The sequence below is a fragment of the Protomyctophum parallelum genome (genome assembly GCF_964188405.1).
Source record: "Protomyctophum parallelum genome assembly, chromosome: 14".
In the NCBI taxonomy this organism is placed as follows: Eukaryota; Metazoa; Chordata; class Actinopteri; order Myctophiformes; family Myctophidae; genus Protomyctophum; species Protomyctophum parallelum.
The window spans coordinates 15,623,472-15,633,024 of record NC_139709.1 but is presented as its reverse complement, the minus strand read 5'-3'; the positions used below and the strand labels follow the sequence as shown (position 1 = coordinate 15,633,024).

At 40.3% G+C, this 9,553-nt stretch overlaps 1 protein-coding gene across 1 annotated transcript; it reads right to left on the bottom strand.

Moving 5' to 3' along the window:
- On the bottom strand, positions 1-6,924 carry txndc12 (thioredoxin domain containing 12 (endoplasmic reticulum)). The gene is made up of 7 exons (XM_083781466.1): positions 6,778-6,924; positions 4,856-4,916; positions 3,522-3,574; positions 2,478-2,551; positions 2,015-2,084; positions 1,491-1,574; positions 1-1,240 (listed from the first exon to the last, which is right to left on the bottom strand). The coding sequence occupies exons 1-7, from the start codon at positions 6,875-6,877 to the stop codon at positions 1,161-1,163; spliced, it is 522 nt and encodes a 173-aa protein (XP_083637592.1). The 5' UTR covers positions 6,878-6,924; the 3' UTR covers positions 1-1,160.
- Between the last annotated feature and the right edge of the window lie 2,629 nt (positions 6,925-9,553).

The window sequence follows — 9,553 nt, the reverse complement described above, 5'->3', positions numbered from 1 at the left end:
AACCATTCAATACAACAAATTTTATTTGCATACTTGGCTGTGTACGTGTATAAAATACAGCATGAGACAAGAGACACTCCAGCGGTTTCTTGATCGCATCTTTACAGAAAGTTTAACAAGGCCATTAAAAAGAACCACCGGTTTATCACTTCACAAGCAGCAGGGAGAAAGAAAAAAAATGATTCACAATTTTTTTTTTTAATTAAGTACAGGATTCTCCCCCACCTACACCATTCTAGTAAAGTTAATACAAAATTACAATTCCCCCTTGACAGATGGGACCAGTCTCAGCATTATTATAATTTCAGTACTGTAAAGGATTTGGAAGCACTTTTTTTTAGTCAAAGATAGTATTGTAACAATATGATTGAAGTACCTGAAGAAGCAGGCGTGGGTTGAAATACTGCAGTAAGCTGGGCTAACTTGAGCAGTTTTACAACCTCTACAAACAGTAGGTATATAATATGGCATTATATTCAAGTACAGTACATCTCAATTGGACAGTAGTTAAGAGAAAGAGGACAACACACAAACTGAAATTGTTAAGAGCTCTTAGTATTGTGAAATTCATAAAAGAGTAGATGGAATCGGTATATTTGGTTTGTATAGCTTCACTACCTGGCAATGATACAAGTCCAAATATTGTAGCTCATTTATGTATTGTCAAACATACCTCAGTGCTCGCCTCATACTGATATTAGTGACCTGTTGATTTTTGTTTCATCAAGGGTAATATGACATGAACAACACAGCCATATCACTTATAGGTTCTGTTTAATATAGGCAGAATCGGCTTTGTTTGCATTTTGTTCACATGTGGAAAACGTGAACGAATCAAAACTTCCATTTTGTCGCTCACGGAGCAGAGTCAACAGACTTGGACTGCCATAATGGCCAGGTAGGTCTACAAACCAAAGTTACACATGACCGCTTTAAGCTGCAACGGCTCAAAGTGTTGAGTTTGAGTTGGGTTTGCCATGGGACAGCAAAATGGACTCAACTTGAAACCTTCCAACTCATCTAGAAACATTATTGAAGTGAAATGAAAGGCAAAAACAAAAGTGAGAGGTTTTGAAGGAAGGGGTGAAATGGCTGACTTGGGACCAGGCTAGGATAGTGTGAAACATAGACCTTGTAGACTCCTGCCCCGTCTCTGGCTCCTAAAGTTCATCCCCGACATGAGGCTGCCTAAACGCATCGCCCGTCAGCTTCTCCTGAGCTTCTTTCATACCGGATACAACTGAGGTAGAGGAAACAAAGGAAGTTCACATTCCAGGTAAAGCCACTTTCAACATGGTGTCCCCATCTTAGAATTTGAATTTTAGATCTATACAACTCGTAGATTGAATTGTGAACTTGGGCATCTTGTAGATGCACTTGCTATCCAATGATATTGAATAGTGAGTTCTAGACATTATTTTTGCGTAACATTTCTAACTTCGCAGATATAGTAGCACACAACATGGCAAGCCTATAGTTGTATTTGTTACCTTGATCGGCACTGCTGTAAAAGTACTTGTAGTTGGGGTTCCCATTCTTGTTGGTTATCTCAGGATGGACTTTGCCACTGGGATCTATAAGGAAGAAATTAAGACTTAAGAGATAATGAACTATTCTAAATGGCGTCACATATCTAGTGTCATGTTTTATTACTTAATCAAACTTGCAAAACATGACATTCTGACATGATCCCAACGCTGATGGAGAAATAAAAAGGCTATTAACCATAGACCAGAGTCCCTATTTTGGGCCAAAACATGGCAAACAATGGCTTATCTACAAGATCACAGCATGTTGCAATGAGACACATCGGCTATTTTTGGGGAAGAAGCAAAAAAGGAGAGGGCCTACCATAGACCTCTGGGGGACTCTGGTTTGATTTGGATGGCTAAAAGAAATGTCTAAAAAAGAAACGCTGCAAATAAACTGGCAGACGGGGCAGCTGCAGCTGCACAGTCTCTCACTTGTTCCCAAACAATGTTTACAAGGAAGAGTGATAGGAGCGCCTCCTTACCAAGGAAAAGAATCCTAGGAATGTATCCGCCATCTGGGCTGAACGTCTCATCCTTGGGTTCCTCCTCGTCCTGTCGAAATAAGACACTAATGACGCTCTGAATTCCACATCCAACCACACAGTTTGTTTACACGCAGAGCGATAAAACGATGAAAACAAAGAAGGAAGAGAGAGACAATACTCATTTGTGATGAAAGATTATTCCATTCTCAAACTAAACCAAATGAAAAGGTACAAGTACAAGACTGAACAAACTAAACGACACCCAAAAAGGAATGCAGTCAATTTGTGTAACATGCAAATAAATCAATAACAGTGCCGCTATATATATATATATATATACACACACACACACACAAACACACACACACACACATTATATATGTATGGATGACAATAAAACAAAATAGTGATGGTCTTGTTATATCTGAACGAGACCTTTGCTGCAGCCAAATGTTCTTACTTCCAGGTTGACCATGACAAAGTTGTGGGCAAGTTCAGAGATGTCTTTGGACTCGGCAAATTTTGGCTTCAGTGCTGCGAGAAGTGCACATAATTAAGCATGTTATTATTACATTAAGCATATTGTATTTGATCTACAAGATATTTTTGATCTTGTAGATCAGATGGTTCAGATCTATTTTCGCAATTTTTGAGTCAAACTGTGACTGGGATAGTTCACCCCCAAAATAAATGTCCTATCCATTACTCGCTCCATGGAGACTTGAATTCATAGATATTTTTGATCACATACCTAAGCCAAGAGGAGAAAAGAATATATATATATATATATATAAACTGTCCCTTTAAGTAGTTAATGGTAATATCCACGGCGTCTACCAAATCCATGATAAAAACAATGTTTTGTTATCGCTACCCTATTACTAGGGCTGACCTCGATTAGTCGAATAGTCGACTAATCGATCGGAACGGGTCTCAGTCGACTGACCACCTCATAGTCGACTAAAAAAATAATAATATTGTATTATTCCACTAGGTCTGTGGGGGACATAAACACATTTGAACATTCTGACTGTTCAAATCTCCAATGTGCATCTGGAGTGTGCTGGCCTGATAGACTCCAGAATCTCAATCTCACCTGCTGTGCTCAATCTGGCTAATGACAAGCCTCTCAGTTGTTAAAAAGAAAGATTTGAACAGTCAGAATGTTCAAATGTGTTTATGTCCCCCACAGACCTAGTGGAATAATACAATATTTTTGTATATTTTTGTAAATATTGTATTTTTATATAAAAAAAGACTATTAGTCGACTAACAGCTAATTTATTCATCTATCAGTCGACTATACAAATCCTTAGTCGGGGACAGCCCTACCTATTACTAATGTGTGCTACTTTTGGAATTTATGGCCATCTTGTAGAATTTGTGCATGGCTAATATTCCTCTTGTGGTATTAAGACTAAGAGGGTTGACAAATAATGACTCCGTTTATGGCCCATCTTAATCTCTTTCTGGTTATGTCAATATTAATAATGGAACATTTCACCTTTGCAGGCTCCACACCAGGTCTTGTGGATGATCACCATCATTGGCAGACCACTGTCGAAAGTAAACACATGAACAGGTTGTCACACAAACAAAGTCAATACTAGCACAGAGCCAACATACAATCTAATATCCGCACTGTGTTGGCACAACATATAGCCCTGGCCATTTGGACATACAGGAGTACATATTGTAATGCTGTGTGCACAGAAACACCTGCTCTCTTTCCATGAAACAACCTGCATTAACCATGGGAAATAAACCTTATTTATATCGTTGCTGTCGGGCAGAGACCTCCTATCTCAATATTCTACTAGAATAGATCCTACAGCGTCACAAAAGCATACAAAGTAGCAGATACCATATACAAGCTTTGCGCCTAAAGATCTGTTCAATCTGAAAAGGAACAGCTTCGATGATATTAATTTCAACTATTATATCCTGTTAATACCATGTTAATACTATGATGAGCGATTGTGATAACAAAAGGGGGGAGTAGAACTGATTGGAGAAAGTTTGTAGATACACAAGAGGACAGTCATTGAAAAATCAACATTGGGGAAAAGATGACCCCTGCTGTTAAGTTATAATTAAGCAGGTATTAATGAAAGACTTTTGCAGGCTAGAATCCTCCAGATATTACACTATGTACCATTATTATTGAGTTAATTAAAAGCCCTACTAGCACCACCTGCAGTCTGTGATGCTCCTTACACTCGGACTAGACATTTGAACCAACCAATGTTTACATGCGTGCATTGACACTAATGGGGCAACTCTGCATTCTATTTTGATAGATCTTGTGGTACCAATGTGTGCTGCCTATTTTCATGCATTTAATGTCCCTCCCCTTTCAGAACGACGAGTGGCCCAGGAAATGAATCGCAATGCATTTTTCCCCATAGGCATTTCTTAAAGTATTTATTTAAAGACGGTTACGCCGCGGACAAAGCCAACTCGGATCGTGACAAATCATGACAATGAACACAATGTTTTGGGCCAATTTATAAGAAGAAAAACAAAACAAATAGTGTTGTCTCCTGCCTTTATTTTCTTCTTTCTAATGATTTGATCGGCCCAATATATTGTGTTCATTGTCATGATTTGTCACGATCCGAGTTGGCTTTGTCCGCGGCGTAACCGTCTTTAAATAAATTGCGATTCATTTCCTGGGCCACACGTCGTTCTGAAAGGGGGAGGGACTGCGACGCTCTGTAGAGCATCGCAGTCCCACCCCCTTTCATGACGACGCCAGGGTCTCTCGAGGGGGGGGCGGGAGTGCAACGCTCTATAACAACAGCTATCATATCGTAAAACACAATCGGTCCTACTCACCTGGCCTCTGCTTCTTTCTTCCCATCGTCCAAGGTCCTCCAGTTGATGTTGTCTCCAAAACCTGCAGAGAGGATGAATCAATACTCTACATTAGAATCTAATCCATTGTTAGCTCTGGTCCATAGCTCTAATGCCATCACATTTAGAGCTATGTTACTGTCGACTTCCGGGGATCGCATAAATGCAGACCAGCCTCTTCTCTGTAGCGAAAATAAAAAATAATGTTTTACCTACTCACCAATACAAAGACGGGTTGTGTAATTAGAAAGCCTACTTTCCTTACTGGACGCACTTTGAGCCCCCTAGCACACGTATAAATGCACTTTTTGGCCAGAAAGGGATTTTCTTTCACAGAAGGAAAGATCTTCTCTATGAGGGGTTTCTCTTGGCAATATGGGCACAGTGGAGTAACTAAAATTATTATTTTTTCCGGTGAAAACAAAATCCCTTTCTGGTCAAAAAGTGCATTTATACGCGTGGAGTCCACTAAGGAAAGTAGGCTTTCTAATTACACAACCCGTCTTTGTATTGGTGAGTAGGTAAAACATTATTTTTATTTTCGCTACAGAGGAGAGGCTGGTCTGCATTTCATGCGAGGCAGGAAGCCAATCAGTTCCATAGCCTTAATGCAACGGCAGCAAGAGCAGTAAGGCTATGGACCAGAGCAAATCCATTGTATGCCATAATACAGGGCAATGTTACATCATTTCACTCTTTTTGTACTCTCTCCACAGCACCATGGCCCTAAGGAACATGCCTTTCTTGTGTCAGGGGAAATGGAAATACAGAGCGGGCCACAAATGAACTGGGCTGGGTGACTAGGTTTCATGCTTGTATTGGTTTTAGATTTCTGGGTTAAGGGTGTGTCTTTTTATGTACAATGTTGCTTTGCAAATTAAGGCCCTTCCTGGGGCAAAGAGCTCTGAATGGGAAGTAACTCGATAGGAGGCAAACAACAGAAATTATGACTTTGTACTCAAATCAATAATTTCCTGCAATAATTTCCTAATTCAGTTTACGGCTGCCCAATTAATCGAATATTTCTCTTTTTCGTTTCACAATTACAGTGTGACTTTATTTAGTTTGCAAATGGTTGCTATCTCCATATTCTAACTTTTGTCTTTTTTCATCAATTAAATCCCCTACTTGATCATACTACATTGTGTCACACAAATGCATCAAAGGTAGCAATGCTCGAAACATGGCACGAAGCAATGCGTTTTGGGCTTGTAGATCTGCTACTTTTACAAAACTAAAAAGGGTCTAGCATTTTATTCATCATTGTGAAGTCCTACAATCCCGGGCCCCCCAGGAGTCCATAGGGCTGGTCCAGGGGGTCCCCAGGCAAATGATTATTGGTAAGTTAATCTTCAACATTATTTACATGTAAAAGTTCAATTAAATATAACCTACAAGAATAGGTTCTGTACTTTAATCAGAGTTCCACTGTAAGTATCTCTCTAGTAGCTACAGTACAGTACATAGACAGACATTAAAGGAATTCTGGACCAAATGACAGACTAGAATACTAGATCATCCCAAATCATTTCAAATCTAACAATAAAAAGATTGGGGTCACAAATCCAATCAACATCGTCGTCCCTGAAATTCAAAGGTTTGAGAATGGGCTGTTCAGGATGCAGGCTCTGTGATCCAGGATGTCAATGAATTACTTATTACACAATAAAATCCTCAGTATTCATTTGTAACTCTGGATTGAGTCTGGAAGGGTACAGATGTAATGTAACCAAACATCTGGTACCCTCTCAGAGCTGAATGATGCGAATTAAAGTATTAAAGAGGAGAATTATCTTCCCAAAATGGTCATCATTGCTACCCCGGTATTATTCTGAGACTCGCACAGGTGACCCAATATAACACTCAATATTAAGATAAGAATGTGCACTTTGAATATCACTTACCTCTACTTTGGTTTGCAGCTACAGCCTTGTTAAAAAAGGACAGAGAAAATAAGACATGGACAGAAGACAACAAGACAATGTTGAGCCTAGAGGACTGCATCTTTTTACAATGGTAGCTTGATGCTAGCTGCTGTCTGCTGCTGCAGAGCGACGAGGAAGAAGACTCCATATCCCATGGGTGGGAAGGAGTAGCGCCGTGATTGGGTAGTGGGTTGCCAATAAATAAAATGAACGAATGAATCAAATAAATACTATTTGGATTTATTGCTAACTTTAATTATCAAATAATTCGTTGAAAAACAAAGGCACAGTTAGCCATTATAATTAAAGCTAACCTGAAACCCCCACCCACCCCTTTTCCCCCATGTTTCCCCCCCAAAATTATACCTCCTCTATGATGATTTCCTGATTTTAGCTATATAGAAAAGTCTCTAATTGTTATGATGAATTGAACATGGTGGGCCCTATTGTAAACAAGTGTAATACTTTATAGTTACAGCCTATAGAACCCCGAACCCGTCTACACCAAGGTTTTAAAACTTTTATGTTCGAAATGTTGAGTAGCCTATAGGTCCCAGCAGGTAGAAACTGCCAGATGCTAACTTGCATACATGTTGAGCAATTTTCATAATTGGCATAATGACCATACCATTAACAACCTGTAGAAGGCAAAAAATTCACAATTTCATCATACTCCGGTTCGGTCTCTATCCTTTTATCCTTTTATTATGTGAAAACACCCTAGTTTGACATGTCACATGCTACATAAAGCAAAAGCATGATGAAATTTAGAATTTTTTGCCACGTCCCAGGCCCTTCTATAGCTTGTTAATGGTATGGTCACATATTATGCCAATTATGAAAATTGCTCAACATATGCAAGTTAGCATCCAGCAGTTTCTATATGCTGGGGAGGGGGACCTATACTCAACATTTCATAAAACGTTGGTGTACTCAACATGCCTGCATGGTTCACATTCTGGCAAGTGGACTATTATGGTGTCGTCCACTGTTAACAGTTTTGTATTGAGTTTTGCTTGAATTCTCCATCAATCAATCAATCAATCAATCAATCAATCAATCAATCAATCAATCAATCAATCAATCAATCAATCAATCAATCAATCAATCAATCAATCAATCAATCAATCAATCAATCAATCAATCAATCAATCAATCAATCAATCAATCAATCAAATATTTAACAACGAAACTAACGCTGCAGGTGCACATTCCTCGCGTTAACAGTTGTCTGCCTTGACAACCAACTAGCCAATCACAGCTGCGTCCAGTCCCGCCAGACCATGGGACCTTCTTCTCGTCAACCAATGAACGATGATGGCGAGGCGCTCGATTCTCTAATTTTCACAATAAAAGTATTTTGAAGTTTGTGTGTGCGTGTGTGTGCGCGCGCGCGCGTGTGTGTGCGTGCGTGTGTGTGTGTGTGTGTGTGTGTGTGTGTGTGTGTGTGTGTGTGTGTGTGTGTGTGTGTGTGTGTGTGTGACTGTGTGTGTGTGTGTGTGTGTGTGTGTGTGTGTGTGTGTGTGTGTGTGTGTGTGTGTGTGTGTGTGTGTGTGTGCGCGCGCGCACGTAAACGGATCTATGTAAATAGAAATTGATTTATTGGAGAATTGTAGGTAGCCATGACGCACTGGACCAGGGCTAAATTGTACACCATACATTTTGTTTTGATTGTATTGTTGCACTTTTTGTTTAGATATAGGCGTTTTGCCTACTCATGCCAATAAAGCCCTTTGATCCCCCCCCCCCTCCCAGTGAGCTGTGGCATTACACAAGGAAGCATGCTAGGGAGTTTATTGTTCCTAATATATCAAACTTTATTGTTCCTAGTATATCAAACTGGTCAGGCTCCTACTTGGCCTCACCCCCCGAACCCACCTCACCCCTGCCCACTTTGACAGGCTGGGATGGCTTAGGGTCGACGACAGAGTACAGCATCTTGCAATGGGTCTGGTCCACAAGATTCGATACACCACCAAGATACCCATGTACCTGTCTAAATACTTCCTTAATGTAAACGAAGTCCACACCCACAACACCAGAGGGAGTGCAACAAACCATGTACAACCCAGATTCGGCACAAACAAGGGACTAAATTATTTTCGCTCCTATGCCACCAAAATGTGGAACGCCCTACCAACAGTCATTAAGACATGTGAATCCCTTGACTCCTTCAAAACCGCTCTCAAAGGGCACCTACGGACGGCTGCAATTCGAAACTGGCCCCCGTAAAATCTGAATCCACCCCTTTTTCCACTCACTGTATATGTTTCTTTTCCCTTTTTGCTTCCTTTATGATGAATTCCTGTTCTGTTCTTTAACTATATAGAAGTGTCTATTTGTACGTCTCTAAATGTTTTGATGAATTGAACATGGTGGACCCTGTTGTAAACAAGTGTAATGCTTAATTGGGTCAGGCTACTACTCGGCCTCACCCCCCGAACCCACCTCACCCCTACCCACTTTGACAGGCTGGAATGGCGACAGAGTACAGCATCTTGCAATGGGTCTGGTCCACAATATTCGATACATACACCACTACCCATGTACCTGTCTAAATACTTCCTTAATGTCAATAAAGTCCACACCCACAACACCAGAGGGAGTTTAACAAACCATCTGCAACCCAGATTCGGCACAAACTACCGGTACATTTATTTCGCATGCACCTATGCCACAGAAATGTGGAACGCCCTACCATCTGTCATTAAGACAAGTGAATCCCTTGACTCCTTCAAAACCGCTCTCAAAGGGC

Excerpts from the sequence above, each read along its gene's own strand:
- txndc12 (XM_083781466.1), bottom strand. The coding sequence starts at position 6,877 with ATGCAGTCCTCTAGGCTCAACATTGTCTTGTTGTCTTCTGTCCATGTC. Across the intron at positions 3,575-4,855 it reads AAGAAAGAAGCAGAGGCCAG|TGGTCTGCCAATGATGGTGA; the intron begins GTGAGTAGGACC and ends TACTTTCGACAG. Across the intron at positions 2,552-3,521 it reads CTGGTGTGGAGCCTGCAAAG|CACTGAAGCCAAAATTTGCC; the intron begins GTGAAATGTTCC and ends CACTTCTCGCAG.